The 18,019-nt window shown below is 39.2% G+C and overlaps 1 protein-coding gene across 1 annotated transcript; it reads left to right on the top strand.

Moving 5' to 3' along the window:
- Positions 1–13,682: 13,682 nt before the first annotated feature.
- On the top strand, positions 13,683–17,515 carry LOC114564685 (galactose-specific lectin nattectin-like). Its single transcript, XM_028592178.1, has 7 exons — positions 13,683–13,829; positions 14,058–14,114; positions 14,820–14,882; positions 15,316–15,405; positions 15,782–15,916; positions 16,537–16,648; positions 16,743–17,515. Exons 3-7 carry the CDS (start codon positions 14,820–14,822, stop codon positions 16,808–16,810), a joined length of 468 nt encoding a protein of 155 aa, XP_028447979.1. The 5' UTR covers positions 13,683–13,829; positions 14,058–14,114; the 3' UTR covers positions 16,811–17,515.
- Positions 17,516–18,019: the final 504 nt, after the last annotated feature.

Consider the following 18,019-nt stretch of genomic DNA (forward strand, 5'->3'; position numbering starts at 1 on the left):
TTTATCGTGTCTAGCTGTGCTGTGGTCTGAGGTGCTGTGATGGTCAAACTTCTAGTACAGTTTTTCACCGGTCCTGCAGTTTGTAGGGGGAGTGAGATAGACCAGACTGACACACACAAGGCACTGTGTGGCACAAAACAGAACTCCAAAAAGCATTATTTGTTCTTTTATCAATATTATCACTTGGAAAAACTTCTACTCATTTTAGTCAATATCAATAATTATAAAACAGCATTTCTTTCCCTCAAGATGGTTTAACTCGATAAAATCCATACAAATTGTGCTGAAAAGGAAACGGTGGTTTTGAAATTGTTCTGTTTTAGATTACTTTAAGGGTTGTGTTTTTGCAAATAGTGAAAGCCAATCAAAACAAAACAAAATTTTCTTTAGAGTAGTTTTAAATAAAAAAAAAGATCTGAACACCTTATTTATTAAACACCTTATTTATTAATTCTACTATTCTTCCTGTTGAGTCACGACAAAAGCTCATGACTCAACAATGCAGCACATATAAATAATCTGTTTAGTGGTTTTATAACCTGTATAAAAGCAAAAAAAAGTTCAATGAATCATTTCTTTAAAAGAAAAGGAAATGACCAAAATAAAATGTTTTCAACATCAATATCAATTGATAATTTAGTTGTAAACAATTTGTGATATAGCAACCCAAAAACTCACTGGAGTACGATATTAAATTAACTATCATGATGAATTAAAGTTTTTAGGCCTATAGAGCAAACCTAAGTACTTCTAATTTGACGTCTATTTATCCAATTTGTTATCTAATAGGAAAACATATCACATTCTATAATTTATGATAAAAACTGTACCCAAATCATAGCTGAACCTAAATTCCACATGCACAACTCCTGTTTTTCTCTTATCTCTGGGTGTGTGTGTGGTGCTATGGCCTTGCTCCTCTGTATCCTAGTCTACAGTGAGGGTTTAACCAATCACCTCACTGAGTGTCTCTGCTGCTCTTGTTGTGGTTGTTAGCATGTCATCAGGAATTTGTGCCTTTTGCACTGAGACATAATACGTTACAAGGTGGTCCTCACACCATGGTGTCCGGTGGGTGTCCTCTTCACCCAAGTCCAATGTGTGGAGGTGCTGTGAACAAAATCTCAAAGGGTGACAGGTTAAGTCGCTTGCGCATGCGCATTTTCAGAACCCTCAGTACAATAGGCAGAGCTTTTGTCAAGGGTAGGCATGTTGCATTTTGAATGCAAACTACTATACTTGAGATTTTGGATTTAATTCTCCATTTTGGAATTATTTCAGTGAGTAGGGCTTTGGCTACTACACTTGCTGTCTGTTTTGACATGACACATGCCTGGCAGTAGTCTTGATCCAAAAAAAATCATTTGTCGACCAATGTTTCACCATTGTGAAACAATTGTTTTTCCCTCAATTGTATTTCCATCATACTAATCATTCCCCCTTTTACACATGGTTTTAACCCATGTGTCAACTTTGCAAAATTAGGAAAGAAAAGGCTGGATAGCCTTCTGTTAGGAAAATGAGCTCTACTGCTTGTACTGAGAGATGAGATGGCAGAGGTCCAGATCAGATAGCATCAGAAACACCTACAACAGAGAAGCCCACACTGCTAGAGTCTCTGGAAGAAGAACTGTTAACCTAAAAAATGAGATCAGGGTTAGTGAGAGGTGTGTCAGAGAGGTCAGGTCATGTTATTCAGACCACCTGTAGCTCTGCAACACCATTGTTCCTCTCTGTCATCTGGTGTGTGGAGAAGAAAATCAGGGTTAAGAACAGTGCATCTGTTAGAGTGACATTTGGCAATTTATCAGAGTAGTAATATCTAAGGTACCTGGCCACAGATAGATAGTTTTTCATTCTGTTCCCTTAAATGTGTGACAGAAAATGTGGAACAGGACATATTTAATCCTTCAAGCTGAAGAATCAAGTTTAGCAGAGAAATTTTTGCAACCGGACGGAGTTTGTCGCCGTGGTGTTGCAGCAACACAGAGGTCATGCAACTCTTGTGCTTGTCAACGGTCCGCATGAACTGTTTTTAGGGATCTGGTAGACCCTTACCATGGATCAGGGAGCTCAATGGGTTATAATTGCATAAATAGAAATAAACTTTCTCTAATAGGAGCATATGTCCAGAAGGACAAGACTTTTCCAAATTATATGTTTGTGAAAGTTCCATGCTACGTTTACACGTGGCCGGCTATTTTCATAAACGGACATTTCAACCTCCCTGTTTTAAAAAATAACATTGTACACAGCTTTCAGTTTTCAGAAAAGTGTTTGTTTACATGTACCCGTGTATATGCCGTCAATGCAGTCAAGAGCACGCCAGACCTGTAGGTGGCGGTGTAACGAGAAGCTCAAGCCCACGTCAGCCAATCAGAATCCCGGAAATAGCAACAACAGCAACCAATCACTTCCTCTGTCTCTCTCTCAGCTGCCTAAACCTCCGTTTGTCTCAGTTTACATGCAAACGTACAAACGAAGATTGCAAAAATCTCCACTCTAGCCGGAGTTTTTAGAAAGACTCGGTTTCAGAGGTGAATTATCCGTTTGCGTGTAAACAAAGGGTACCAACTAAGGGATGTCTCTGTTTGTAAAAATAACCACGTACGTGTAAACAGGGTCCTAGTTAGCTATTAGATGTTTGAGTGAGATGGATTTTGCCATCAATTGTGAACACATGACCCAGAAAAAAAAAAAACTTTCCTGTTGAACAAACTGAAGATTTATTTTTTATCTTTTTTTTTAGCTTCATAGCCTTCTGCAGTAAGACGTTTTACAGTGACATCAGGAACGTGCACAGACATTTTTTGGTGACAGACTCAAGTAAAAATCCTAATCGTTAACACTAAACTGAAAAAGCTGCTATTCTGTTAATTTTACATGAAAACAGCACTGTACCAATAAAAAACTTTCTCTCGAGGAAGAAAAAAAGCAGATGCAGCCTTGAGAGAGGGAGAAAAAACACACAAGGAGTTGAGCATAAAAAAAAATGATATTGGTTGTCAGTCAAGCATGCAGCTACAACACAGTCAGTATCAGTCCACATCAGATGTGAGGTTGTCAAACTGTCATTATGTCTCTAAAGCCATTCTTCATCAGGCCCTGTAGTAACATGAGCTGTGTAGTGCAGGTTGTCAGGTTTCATGCAGTCAGAGGCAGGGCTGATTACAGACACCGCCTCAGTGAGCTCATTTTAGCCACACAGGAGTTAACAAATGTGGTTTTGTTAGATGCATCATTATGAGAAATTCTCAATCCATCAGGTGGTGAGGTTAAAACAATGTTAAAGTGCACATTAAATCACGACCAAGCCAAATAAGTGGACATAAATCAGACACCAAAAACAAAGTTTCCCATGTACATGAGAGAGGAACAGAGAGCTGTTCTTCTACTGCTTGACCTGTAGCCCCAATTGACCAAATAAAATGACCACTAAGCATCGGTGTCAAATCTTTAGCTCTAATAATCAAGTTTGTAGCACCAGAGTTAACAAAAAAAGTGAGTGGAACCCCTTTAACTTTACACTCAGTAGTAGGCATTTTTCTTGTAGGCTTCAGAAGATAACATACTATAAGTTGGTTTAACTTTTTAGATTCTTTTTCAAAACTTTCTAAGCTATCGATAGACCCAAATAGCAAAACAAAAACAGTGTATCAGTGCCAAGCATTTCTTCATTGCATGAAGGGAGTGTGTGTGGTAGCAGTACCTTCCTCATCAGCTTTTGGACTCAGTCAAACAGAGGGACTAGTGCTGTTCTCTGTCTGAGGTGGTTTTTGCTTTTTCTTCTGGCAGTTAACTACCCAATGTCCAAAGTCCTTACAGTACCAACACTGGTCTGGGTTGTAGGGCTCATTATTTTGTCCACGGTACCCACCTCGGCCTCCTCTGCCTCGACCACGCCATTTGTGCCCGTGGCCTTTTTCGGGTCCGCGCTCCATATGTTGCCCACCAGCCTGTTGTAACATGCAGACAAATGCTTCAGACATGGTTTTCTCACGTACTCGTTGGTCTTTCCACCTGATGCAGGTGTGACTGATGTTGTCGGTCCTGTCCCAGAGTTGAGTCTGTGTTCTCTTCGTCCCTCTGTTTTTCCAGCTCGTCTTCCTGGTTTTTAGAGAAAGCTCAGAATATGGGCTTTGGTTAGGTTGTAGAACTGATGAGGAGCTTATTGGTGTGTTTTTGCATTCTTTCCCTGAATCACTACTTCTTTTATCTATATGTTAAAACATTCTTTCTTTTTCCTGTACTCAGTAGCTATAATCCTCTGTCTTAATTTAGTCTTTTTTCATTAGTTTTCCCTCTTGTTCTACTAAATCTTGTTCCAACATTTTCAATTTGTCCATACTTTATCGACCAATACGGCAGACCCTCTAGACATTCTGAACCATATTTCTTTATCATCTCGTCCACCACGGCTCCCGTAGGAATGTGTGGATCTGTTATTCCCCATTACCAAAATGGGAGAAGTAATTCTTTATCTTTATGAATAGCCGTCACTATAAGGCCAAGTTCTACTTTCAGCAAACCCTATGCACAAATCCCAACAGTTCTCTTGACTGTTTACCTTCAGATTTTATCCAGCAATATAATATCACACTTGTGTTGGAGAGATCCTCAGAAATATACCCCTTATTTGTTCAGAAATACCACTAGAATGATCATGAATGTAATTACCCAAATCATTATACAAAATCCCCAAAAGGTGATGAATCTACTCAGTTTACAACATCAGTATTTGTTTCTGAAATATTCATTAGCCAATTCAAATCACTTTCAAATTAAATCATTTCATTTTGGTCTTACCCTGCTGCTTGAAATTGCTTCCTAGATCTTCGGATCGATGTGGAATCAGTGGAGTCCTCCGTGGAGTCCTCCGTGGTTCTGATCCTCTCTCTCTGAATGCTTTTTAGGCGAGGTATGAGGCAGACAATCTGTGATCCCTGGATAGCAAGTCATCAGCAACCCACGGAGTTCTCTCCCTGCTTCCAACCGGCCCCATCTGGGGGCCAAATTGTTATGGAAGTTTCTGTGTAGCAGGAGTGGGTTTAGAAAGTTAAAGCGTGAAACAAAATGAGGAAAATTGCAAACTAAACCAAGTTAGGTTTTTGTATTTTATTAAAAATATATTTGCAAATATAGGAGGAACATAAATTTCACAAAAGACAGCAGTCCAGTGTGGAAAAGTTTCTACATTTCTCACAGGCAGTCTGATACACATGAAGACAATTGAAAAACACAAGAGACATCTCGGAGCCATTTTGTTCTTACCCCTCTGCCCTACTTTCACCCTGAGGTCACCTGACCCGTACATCTCAACTGGTAAGGGAGGAGTGAATAGGCAGAGGAAGATAGTTTACTGTGACCTTGTACCTTTATCAGTTCAGATCAACAGTGCTCACATCATGTTCCAGACTTTGTGATTCTCACTTAATCAGAATCAGAATCTACATGTGGGAATGAGATAAACTCCCTTTCAGCATTGTGAGAGAAACTTAAAATGAATCATGCTTAAATGTAAATTTACCATTACAACTGTAACCATGGTGATTGATGAGGATCATTTTCGAATATAATAATTAATATCTTAGGCCTACCATAAATTGTTATTTCAAAAAAGTCATTTATTTAAAACAACTAATAATGCAGTGTGATGTTAAATCAAACTAAGTCCCACATACAGTATGAATATGCTCATGTTTTTTTCCCTTTAGTGTTTGCACCCAGCTCAGCTCATAATTTCGTAGTCTTCTGTTTTACAGCTTACTGTAATATTTCACCAGCAGTGTTGGGAGTAACGCGTTACAAAAGTAACGCAATTACAGTAATGTATTCCTTTTTGCTGTAACGCAGTAATATAACACATTACTAATTAAATTTCGGTAATATTATTACCCGTTACAATCTCAGTAACGCGAATTACAACACATTTTAACGCAACATTTTTTAAGAATTTCCCAACACTGCAAAGCATTTGTTCACATGAAAAAAAAGCCCAGAGTATTATTTCATAACATCGTGTCCCAACAGGTGACGGTACGTCAGCTCGGACAGCAGTGTGTCCGAGCTGCTGACAGATTTAAACATGTCAGGAATTAATGTTTAGGTTGTTACCCGTAAATCATTGCAGTTTATCAGCCGTGGAGAGTAACTCTGCCTGTAGACCAGGGGTGGTGAACCTGTGGCTCTTGAGCCACATGCGGCTCTGTGCCTGCTCCTTTGAGGCTCTTACTGTGTGGCTGGGGGCTGTGTTATTGGTAGATTTTTTTTTACTTTTTGAAACATTTCAGATAAGTTAAAAAAAAAAAAAAGCATTTGAATGATGCATTTGCCAATTATTTTAAAATAAAAAATAATGCAGCAGAGTTTTATGGACAGATTCTGCAACCTGAGGAAAGAAAGTGGCCACAGATCACCTTCCTTTCACTGCTGATTGTCTGAAAGCTCCTCTAGTGACAAATGAGTAAAAGAGTGGCCACAACCGAGTACAACCAGACCTAAAGAGGATTGTGGATAACAAAGACTGTCAGTCAATCTAAGTAAGAAAAAAAACCTATGAAAGCTGCTATGTATTATGACTGTCATTAGATCTGGAAGTCCCTGTTGCTGTTGTAATGTGGACGTGTATGTGTTGTGGGGCTTTTTGCTATGGTGCGTGATTTTTTGTGGCTCTTTATGCTGAACTGGTTGGCCACCCCTGCTGTAGTGGAATGGCTTGACAACCAAAAACACTTGTCTTTTACTGTGACCATTTACTGTTCAATATGTTTCTGTCATGAACGGTAATAATTATTACAGATGCAGTTTTACAAACAAGAAAGTGAGCAACTTAGCTTGACGGACATGTTGCATCCATAGACAGTATTTGTTGGATCAACGACATGCATAACAGTTCTTTCTCAGTAAGCTAGCAAGAGTACACAAGGTACACACTATGGTACACAACCGACAACTTCCGTGTAGGCTACTTCAAAATAAAAGCACTTCCTGTGACGGTTCGTAGTAAAACTATATTACTGTTAAACAAATAAGGTTGTGTACCTTTTCACATATCAGCTGTAAATCAAGTACTGTAAATAATGTAAATAGTGAGTTTTAATCACACTATAATTGACAATTTCCTTTAGACTGTTTTAAATTAAACATGAATTTCTTATTCAAGTGCTTTAAACAAACATTTCACAACAATGCCGTAGTCTACTTCAGTACAACTGTAAGGTACTTTTAATTGAGTATTTTCATTTTCTCCTACTTGCCTATTGTACATTTTACTTATCTATTTTTTATAGCTTTAGTTACTTTGCATATTCATATTAATTATACAAAATATTATGAATAATCTGTGATGTATTAAAGTGGATAAAGATGAGACTTTATTGATCCAGTGGTGAAATTCACTAGCTAGCTGCCAAGTCAAACTTCCGCTGTTATTTTGGTGAAAGTAACACAAAAGTAATGCAAAAGTAGTGTAACGCATTACAATTCAGAGACAGTAATATTGTAATATAACTAATTACTCTCAAATAACAGTAACTAGTAATCTATAATGTATTACATTTTGGAAGTAACTTGCCCAACACTGTTCACCAGTAATAAGACTGAAATAATATTATTAAAATAAAGAAATGAATACCATGATAACACCTAAATAAATGTTGATAGATGTAGCATTATAGTTAAAAAATATCAATAAAAAACAAACCAAAACAGATTCCCTGGCTGAAATAGACCGAAATAATAACCTAACACAGTGATTACGTTCTAAAGAACAAATACATTTCCATCAAACACTCAACAGATGATTTTTGTGAAGACAGATGCTCTTTTCTCCTCCTCTACATTTCATTAATTGCAGCACTAAACAAAGAAGTAGGCTAGTAATGATTTATGACCATTATAGGACAAAGGGAGAACATCTCTCTTTGATTAATATCATAAAAGGTAAAGTTAGGTTTTGCTGTCTGCTTACCGACTCATTTGAACAGAGAAAGAGAGTGGTCTGCTCGAGACAGCACCACAGGGAACTTCACACTGTGGACGCATGTGATGAGATCTCGTGGGACGAAATCTCGTCACACCTCTATTTGTTACTGTACTTCAGTAGAATTTGTACCTATCTGAACTTCACTTTGTTATTTATATTTCTGGAGACTTTTACTTTACTCCACTATATTTCCTTAATAAAATGTATACTTTTACTCCACTACATTTTGCTCAAGCATCTTCCTTACTTGTTACTTGCAAGAAATGTTTTCGTACTTTTCAGTGAAACATTCTTCCCCACAAAAATGAAGACTTTTATCATCACACAGGAAGTGGAAGTGATGTCGCTCGTCTCTCAGCCTGTTCTCATGAAGCATTCGTACATATAGCTGAGAAAAGTAAATATCTCTAATCTGTATGTATTCCACGTATTTATTACTGTCAGCAGCACATTGACTGCTGCTGTATGAGAGTGTGAAGGTCCTCATAGGGATGAGGTCGGGGGGGGGGATGTTTCACCCAGGAAACAGGTGTTCATGTCCTGGAAGTGTTTTAATCCAAACCACCATCTTTTTTCTAATCTTAACTAGTCCTTTTGGTTTTTCTAAACTTTACTGTCGTCGCTGCATGACGCTCACTTTTTGTCTGCTAAACTCAACTGTAACTCTGAAAGGACCTTAACATCACGGTGCTCTGTACCTGGCTCTCCGTCACCTTTTCTCTGCTAAACTTAACTATAAAGACCGGTAACATTAAATGTCATGTAACCGGTAGAAAACAAGGAGGATCCTCTTGTGGCCTGAATGAGTATCACAACAACAAGAACTCTTGATTTCACTTTGACTTTAAACCAATCTCCACTCCGGGAACCATCATCTTATCGTGGTGGAGAGGTTTGTGTGTCCCTATGAATCTGACTCACAAGCCCCCGGCTGAGCGCCGCTATGTTGGAGTTTACCTCGGTGGACAAGGGGTTGTGGGGGGGGAAACTCTGACTGTTGTTTGTGCATATGCACCAAACAAGAGTTTGGAGTATTCGGCCTTCTTGGAGACCTTGAGTGTCTTGACTTCAACGCACACGTGGGCAATGATGGAGACACATGGAGAGGCGTGATTGGGAGGAACGGCCTCCCTGATCTAAACCACAGTGGTTCTTTGTTGTTGGAATTCTGTGCTAGTCATGGATTGTCTATAACGAACACCATGTTCGAACATAGGGATGCTCATAAGTGTACCTGGTACCAGAGCACCCTAGGCCGAAGGTCAATGATCGATTTTATAATCATTTCATCTGATCTGAGGCCGTGTGTTTTGGACACTCGGGTGAAGAGAGTGCTGTCAACCGATCACCATCTGTGACTCTGGACAGACCTGGTAAGTCCAAACGGGTAGTTTCCTTTACTATATAATAAACTAAGCATTCAAAAATAAAAGACATTAAAAAAAACACAAAAACAGTGTCTGGTCCTGTTGTTGTTTTCTAAAAGGGACACATCATGAATATTGACCCTGGGGGCTTGAACTCCCAACCTTTGGGTCTAAAGACCTGATCAGATCTCAGTGAGGTATTGGCCAGGTGATGACACAGCTGGCTTCATGACATCAAATAGACAATGTGCAGGACTGCTTCAAAATGTTGATGTTGAAATACTGTCACTAATTTCACGTTGTCTAGTAAGGTCTGTTATTTATGTAGCTAGGTAAAGTATTAATACCAGTAACTATAGCCTACATTTACTTTTGGTGTAATATAGTATTGTTTACAGTGTGGTATTAGTAGTTTTACTGAAGTTATTTACGACCCGGGTCAATGGAATTGCAAAGCAAATACAGGATTGTAATATATATATAAATATATATATATCGCTAGATTGCTAGATTCCAACTAGCCTACATTTCATTCATGACTGATGGAAACATCTACATTTCCTTAAACCGCATCTCGCCCAACGGGCGACCTGTTAACATGTAACTAGTGTAGAGATGTCTGGGGAGAAAGGTTTGGCCCAAAATTTGGTGGCCTCAGGCACATTCTAATGCCACAATTCTATCATCAGGGATGTAGTGGAGGCTAAATGCACCTAAATTGCGTTTATCCACCTCTAGCCTATAGTTCCTAAGCCATTTTAAATTAAGCTTATGTCATTTTAGTTTCATATTGTTTATTATTAGTTTCATAAGTTGTTAAACCTAAGACAAAGTCTTTCATATTGCGCTGCATTACTGTCAGTGTTGACCAATCTCTTGCAGTGTTTGGTGTTTTAAGCCCACTACGTCGCCTTCCAGGCAGCGATGCCTGGAATGCACTAGGATTAGGCAATAGTTAGGTGCCTTGAAGTCATGAAGTAAATGGTCGCAGCGCTGCCTTGAACTCAACGTTGGGGGCTTAAAACACCATCGAGCATCTCTTGCGTAGCCAGCAGGAAGCAGCAGACTGCATCCAGATTCATCAGTCACTAGCCTACATGTCTCATGTAATGATGAATGAATTGTAAAAATGGATATCTGGCCATTTTTAAGCGCCATCAAGACAGCAGCCCTCCTGATGCCAGCAAACGGCCTCGGCTACAAGCCCAAAGTGAGTGAGCTCGGAAAACAGTACTAAACTTCAACAGTCTCATTTAGGTGGTGTTCCCTTTAAAATACAGATCTGAATTAATTTGGTTAATTTATCTGGTATATTCTAAAGGAACAAACAAAAGGGGGAATTTGAGCAAATGACTGTGTTCAATCAACTTGTTATTACAACAAATACACAAAACAATCACAGACAACTGCTATTTAAAGTATAATAGAATTTATTTAACTTCAAAATCATCAATGGCCAATTGATAATTCCTCAATCAATCAAAACCAATATACCGTTTTTTAAACTACAACAAAAAGCAGAAACAAACAAGCATGTGGGGAGACGGGTCTGTGTGTGTGTGTGTGTGTGTGTGTGTGTGTGTATAGGTGCAGGATTGGAGGAGGACAAGGATGGTAGGAGAAGCGGGTTCAAGTGGTCGGCTAACCATGCAAGATTTCAAAATGGTGGTCAGGAGACCATGTGTTTGAAGGCTCTTTGTTCTTCTCGTACAAAGGCCCAAGATGGCTACTCCCAACGTTGCAATGACGGGGAACATTGTGATTTTCTACCCGTGTTACAGGCAAAGAGGAACACAGCCCAGAGTGCTATTTTTCACAGTTCAGTCAGGTCAGCAGTAGTTGGTAAATGCTTTTAGCTGCTACAGAGCTCTGCTATGTCAGAAACAGTGCTCCGCATGGTGCTCCGCATGGTGCTCCTCATGGTGCTCCGCATGGTGCTCCGCATGGTGCTCCGCATGGTGCTCCGGTAGTTGGTGGTTCAGTTAACCCGATAAAAGGGGACTGTGAGACGGTAACAGAGCACCGCGAGCTCCCAGTCGTTTCGGCAGACATTACAAAAAGTGAATGATTGTGGCAACAAAAGTTAAGTTTAGGCTCCAAAATGACTAGTTAGTCTTTTGTTTTCCTGGGACAGTCCTGTGTTTTATGACCCATCCAACCACACTGGACCACAGATGGGGACTCAAGTTCAAGACTCTGACTCGAGTCACACTTAAGTCGCACTCTGTGACTTCAGACTTAACTCGGACTCAAGATGCGAGCCTCGTGAACAATCTTTATTTTTAGGAAACGTCTGATGAGCTGCATGTTATTGCTCTCTTCTTCGGTGGTCCTGCGATTATGAATCCCTTGTGCCCCTTGCCCTCTCCCCTTTTTGTAATACAGTTTGGTAGAGGTGAGTGTAATTTATTTATCTGAATTCATCCCATTTATTTCTTGTATTATTTTGTTCCCCACAATGTTTTGTCTGTCCAAACTTATCTACGTATCGATTTCAACATCCTAATGTCACTACATGACTATGTTGTTTTACAAGTTTGTAGAGTTAGTGTAGCTAGCTTACACTTGTGGCAGACAGAGTTAACTTCTGATTTGTTTATGTTTTAATGTGTGTATTTGTTAGGATAATTATTTATCAAAGAATGGGCAAAATCACTAGAGTTATCTTAAAAGCTGGTTTACTTGCAAGTAGAGTCAGTTTATAGCACTCACAGCATAAGTACAGAAAATGACTGAAGGGTTTTCACAACAGTGTCTTTTTGAAGGAGTTGGGAGTCAAGATCGTTATTCGGTTCATACAATCAGTAGATTTTTTTCTTATCTCCGGTCATGCCCCACATCTCCTCCACATTATGTGCTCTGCCCTTAGGATACAGCCTGTGCTCTTTGCAAGGTCACTCAGCTTTCATGATTAGCCCATGAAAGACAGAAATCCTAAAACAAACAAACAAAGTTTGGATGCCAATGGTTTAACAGAGCAACTGAAGCAAAAGCCGTTCGAAGCATCATTTTTCTAACAGTATTGTTGAAGCTGAATAATGAGGTCCTGTTTATTTGTGTTTGTCACCAGAGAGAATACATTGATATCATCATAAAGAGATCTTGTGTCACAGTGGGATTAATAAATCAAACACAACGCAGAAGTCCACCGGTTAAACACACATTATTCATCACATCCAGACACCGTCATACACCACTGACTAAACCTGGTTGAGCCGTGACTCGCTCGGATCTTTCACCTGTGTCTTTAAATTAACTCATGAGTCGCGAGTCTCTAGTATCATTAACTCAGATCAGTTGAGTCCTACTACAATTCAATCTAAAATGATAACAGCACCACACACAAACCTCTTGCAACAATAGCTGTTACTAGTCCTAGCCATCTCAGCTGCCAAAAGCTTTATAACTTACAATTTCGTAGGCAATCACAACTCCACATGTCAACTCAAGTGACTGAGTGAGCAGAGACAGTCCAAGACAGGTTATAGGAACATCCCGACCCACAGACTCAGAGCCAGAACCATTGGAAGCTCGCAGACCATGGGACTCTTGAGTCCACGAGTCAGTCAGTCAGTCGCGTGAATCAGCCAGCTATGTTGTCATGAGTGGACCTGTAGAGTGAGTGAAGTCTCTCCTCGAGTCAGGGTGAAAAGAAAATCCACAACAAAAGCCATCCTCTCACTTCTGAAATAACATACAATGTTCTGCACGTAGTCTAGGCCTACAGTAGGTTTGGTGTATAAATTTAGTATATTAAAATGCAGTTAGGTTGAGCAGACAAATCATTGTAAGCTTGCCTCGCAGACCATGGGACACCTTGAGTCATCATGACTCATGAGTCCTCAAGTGAGTCAGTCAGTCACGCGGTTTAGCTGACTACGTTGTCATGAGTTGATCTGTAGCAGACGAGCGAGTGAAGTCTCTCCTCGAGTCAGGGTGAAAATCAAATCCACAACAAAAGTCATTCTTTCATTTCTGAAATAACATGCTTATAGGTTTGGTGTATAGATGTAGCATATCAAAATTAGGTTGATCGATAAAAAAAAAAATGATTCACTGCGCGCATTTCTACGTTCATGTTTCTATGTCTACATTGAAAGCCTATATATTGCTTAGGCTACACTAAGTTAAGTCAAAATGCTTTCTTTCCCGTGACTAAATGGCTCTCCTGTGGGCAGCTACATGAGGTGGCAAGTAGGACTAGGATTTAGCAATACTGACTCAAGTGACTCAAGTGACTCGCACAACCCGGATCAGTTTAGTGAGTGACTCAGAATAACCCAAATCCTTAAAAGGAATCGAGTTTGCCAGGCCTATCACTGACCCTGACTTTAACACCCTGTTAAATATCAAGTCTTTACCTGCGTCATTGCATGAACTGTCAATCATGATTAAGACCACTCCCCTTTCTAAGGTATATAAGTGACTCTCTTTTCCCTCCAAACCAAACCAAACCAGGCAGTACAAAGATTACTGATGTGAGTTTAATGGACGTTTTCACATTGTATTATCATTATCATTGAAAGAAAGATTTGCCTGAAAAATGTATAAATGTTGTTTATGCTAGATTGCAGAGTTTATTCTGTTGAGTAAAGATACAAATGAGTGCAGATAGTGAATGCATTAATGATGTAAATCAGGTGAAGTTTGACCTAATTTGTTATTATTGAGTGTTTAATATTCAGATCTGTGACATTTTCTTTCAGTGACAGTCATCAACTTGTTCTTCTCCTCTGTGTCAGCCAATCACCACCTCAGCAAAGGTATTTATATTTCAATGTATTATCACAATTTCATCTATTTTACTTTTATTAATAAATAATCCTGTCTGTGTTGAGAGGACATTTTTGGGGGAGGGAATGAGTCCTTACCCCAAGTGCAGCAGTTTAAGTTCCTCTAGACTTGTTTCCAAGTGAAGGGACAACAGAGCAGGAGGTTGACTGGAGAATCAGCTCAGCGGGGGCACTATTACATACACAATTTATGTGTTCTGAGCCAAAAGGCAAAGTTCTCGATCTACCAGCCTGTTTGAGTTTCTACCCTCACCTATGGTCATGAAGGCTGGGTAATGACTGGAGCTCATTGAGGTGGTTTGGCCATCTGGTAAGGATGCCCCCTGGGCGACTCCCTAGGGAGGTGTTCCAGGCACGTCCAGCTGGGAGGAGGCCTCGGGGAAGACCCAGGACTAGGTGGAGGGATTATATCTCCAACCTGGCCTGGGAACACCTCGGGATCCCCCAGTTAGACGTCTGGTAAAGATGCCCCTGGGCAATCAGAGTTGTGGTCAGCGGATGACAATGCATAATCTATCAAATATTAAACCATATCTATATTTTATAATACACTATTAACTAATCTGGATACTTTAATTTGATGAATGACTCATTAATAACCAATTGCAGTCATTAATTGTCTGACATTCTTTCCTTGTCTGATGTATGTTGACTTTGTTTAACTTCTTTCCACAGATGACATCAGTCTTTCCATTTGCTTTGTTGCTCTGTTTGTCCAGCGGACTGTTGACTGCATATGTAAGTACACTCTTAAGAAATAAATCACTAAAATAACTAAAATAATTAAAAATACAAATTTGGTGTTTAGATACAGTAAAAATACATTTTCTGTTATTATATTTTTTTTTTTTTATTTTTAAATGTTTGTTAATAATCTTTAATCTTTAATTGCATTGAAAACTGTGGCCTGATAAAACTTGTGCTCCAGGGACCATATTCATATAACATGTAAAGCTAAATGTAGCTCTTAACTGGCTGAGTTAGAGGCTGTTAAAGTCTTGTGTAACTTATAATAAACAGGTCAGAACAGTATCTCTGACTCGTTGGGTTGCTCTGATTGTAGTCTTGCATTGCCAGCTCTATCTCCACAGCACAGAGGAGGAACAATCAGTAAATGAATAATCATAAATATAAACTAGTCTGATTGTTTTTGGCTTATTTGTTCATACAGGGTGGACCTTGCTGCCCTTCTGGTTGGACTCAGTTAGGCTCTCGCTGTTTCGCTTTCTACATCCAGACAAAGACCTTTATCGGTGCAGAGGTACAGCAGTTCCATCCATCATAACACATGTATGCTTAATACCAATGTACTGTAATACTTTACTGTAGTAAAACTACTAATACCACATAATTAAGAAAATGATCAAACTCTCCCAACACATGAACACCCGTTAATACCAATGATACTTACATACTTTTATTTAAGTAACATTTTCATTTCAGAAGATTTACTGTAACAGAGTATTTTTACAGTGTGGTATTAGTATTAAGTAAAGGATCTGAATACTTCTTCCACTACTGTTTAAAAGTATAAAAATGTTCCAGGTGACTATAAAACTGCCCTGAGATCTGTTAATAATGTGATTATGATTTTGTTTCTTTCTAATGTTTTAAACTGATGATATTGTCTCCATTAGCTCTTCTGCCAGACTGCTGGTGGGAATCTGGCTTCCATCCACTCAGATAAGGAACATGGATTCATCAAAGACTTCATTAACCAAGCGACCGGTGCACAGACAACTGCCTGGATCGGAGGCACCGACGCAGCGAAGGTGAGACTTTTATCATCACACAGGAAGTGATGTCGCTCGTCTCTCAGCCTGTACTATGAAGCCTTCGTACATATAGCTGTGAAAAGTAAAGCTCTGTAATCTGTATGTATTCCACATCTTTATTACTGTCAGCAGCACATTGACTGCTGCTGTATAAGAGCATGAAGATCCTCATAGGGAGGAGGATGGGGGGGATCTTTGGCTCCTAAAACACAGGGCTCTGAAGCCTGGGAGCAGAGTTCATGTCCTGAAGAAGTGAAGAAGAAAACAAAAGACTATCAGCCTGTAAACGAGTGTTCATGTCCTGAATCCTGATCTTAACTAGTTGTTTTGGTGTCTAAATGTAACTGTCGTCGCTGCATGATGCACAGTACCCGGCTCACTGTCACCTTTTCTCAGCTAAATTTAACTGTCATGTGACCGGCAGGCGGTTGACTAATTTCGTAGGATTTCTTACATAATTATCATACGTTTTCATACAATATCTTACAAACCTGTTGATGAGAATGTGTTGGGTCTCATGAGTTGTTGTAGAAAATAAGAAGTCTTTTGGCCTGAATGAGTATTACAACAAAAACTCTTGATTTGACTTTGACTTTAAAACAATCTTTCTCCTCCAGGAGGGTACGTGGTTCTGGTCTGATGGATCCAACTTAGACTACACAAGCTGGAATGCGGGGGAGCCTAACAACCTCGGAGGGGAGAACTGTCTTACGATGAACTGGGCTGGAGGTAAAAAAATATTTAAAACTCTTGTTGTATGTTGCACTTTTAAATATAAAAGTTAAATGTAATCATTTACATTGGTTGTAAACTCTCTCTACAGTAAACTGGAACGACTTGGCTTGTACCAGCAAGGCTTCTTTCGTCTGCTCCAAGAACCTGTGTGTGTAACTCTACCACACCATCATGATGCCTCTCCAGCTCATCTATAATCTCTATCATTGATTCACTTTCAGTTGGTTCAGCAGACAGAAACAGCTCTCTGCTGACAGATGACTCACTTTCACTTGTTTATTATCTGAAGAGTTAGGGAACAGTTCACATTTGGGTTTAAAATTAGACAGAAACTGGCTCACTGAGCTGGACAAAAACAAATCAGTAATTGGACTTTTAATCTACAGTTAATAACACAAAATGAAATACAGAAAAATATTTGAATACTCACACACATCTTTTACATTTTAGCGTACGGTAAATATGAAGTTCCCTTAAGCAGACATTAGCTTAGCTTAGCATAAAGATTGGAAACAGGGGAATCAGCTAGCCTAGCTTAGCATAAAGACTGGAAACAGCTAGAATGACTCTGTCCAAAGGTAAACCTACCAGACATGAGTGGTTATGATCTTTTTATCCAAAATGTCCAGGTAGAAAATAAAAGTGTATATTTTGTCAGAACTTTCTGTGGTAAAAGAGGAGAATGCAACTGTAATAACACTTAATACATAATAACTATTAATAATTCATATAGTCCACTGGTTTAATGAACTGGTTCCTTATTATTCTTAAAACTGATATGTTGTGTTCTTTATTCATCTGATTTCCTTTACTATATAATCAACTAAGCATTCAAAAATAAAAGACATATTGTCACATAAACAGTGTCTGGTCTTTTTTGTTTTCTAAAAGGGACACATCATTAATTATTCACCTGGGGGCTTGAACTATTCCCTGGTGGAGACAACATGTACCCCCTCCCCCCCACACCTCAAAGTGATCAATGTTACGTCACCAATAGCCTAGACCCTATATTAATTATAGGCTAAATAATAAGTGTTTTACACTAAGTGAAGTGCTGTAACATGAACAGTCTATGCAGAGAACGATAAACTCTGAGCAGCAGGTGCTGGTTTTATTCAGCTGCTACAGAGCTCCGGGACGCAGTGGCGGTTCTAGACACATTTTACTAGGGGGGCCAAGGAGGGGCTAGTGTTTAACCAGAGTGGCACATTAAAAAATAACAACAAATTATATTTAAAGATTATACACTTTATTTTACTTTAAAATCATATAAACATTTATTTTGTACAAGAGTGAGTGCAGGTCCAAGACAAGTAGGGCAATAAAAAAGGAAAAATGCTGTTTTCTTTTCACTTTTTTGTT

Source organism: Perca flavescens, chromosome 11 (genome assembly GCF_004354835.1).
Source record: "Perca flavescens isolate YP-PL-M2 chromosome 11, PFLA_1.0, whole genome shotgun sequence".
Taxonomy (NCBI): Eukaryota; Metazoa; Chordata; class Actinopteri; order Perciformes; family Percidae; genus Perca; species Perca flavescens.

Coding starts and splice junctions, on each gene's coding strand:
- LOC114564685 (XM_028592178.1), top strand. CDS start 14,820: ATGACATCAGTCTTTCCATTTGCTTTGTTGCTCTGTTTGTCCAGCGGA. Junction 14,883..15,315: donor GCGGACTGTTGACTGCATAT/GTAAGTACACTC, acceptor TTGTTCATACAG/GGTGGACCTTGCTGCCCTTC. Junction 15,917..16,536: donor GAGGCACCGACGCAGCGAAG/GTGAGACTTTTA, acceptor TTTCTCCTCCAG/GAGGGTACGTGGTTCTGGTC.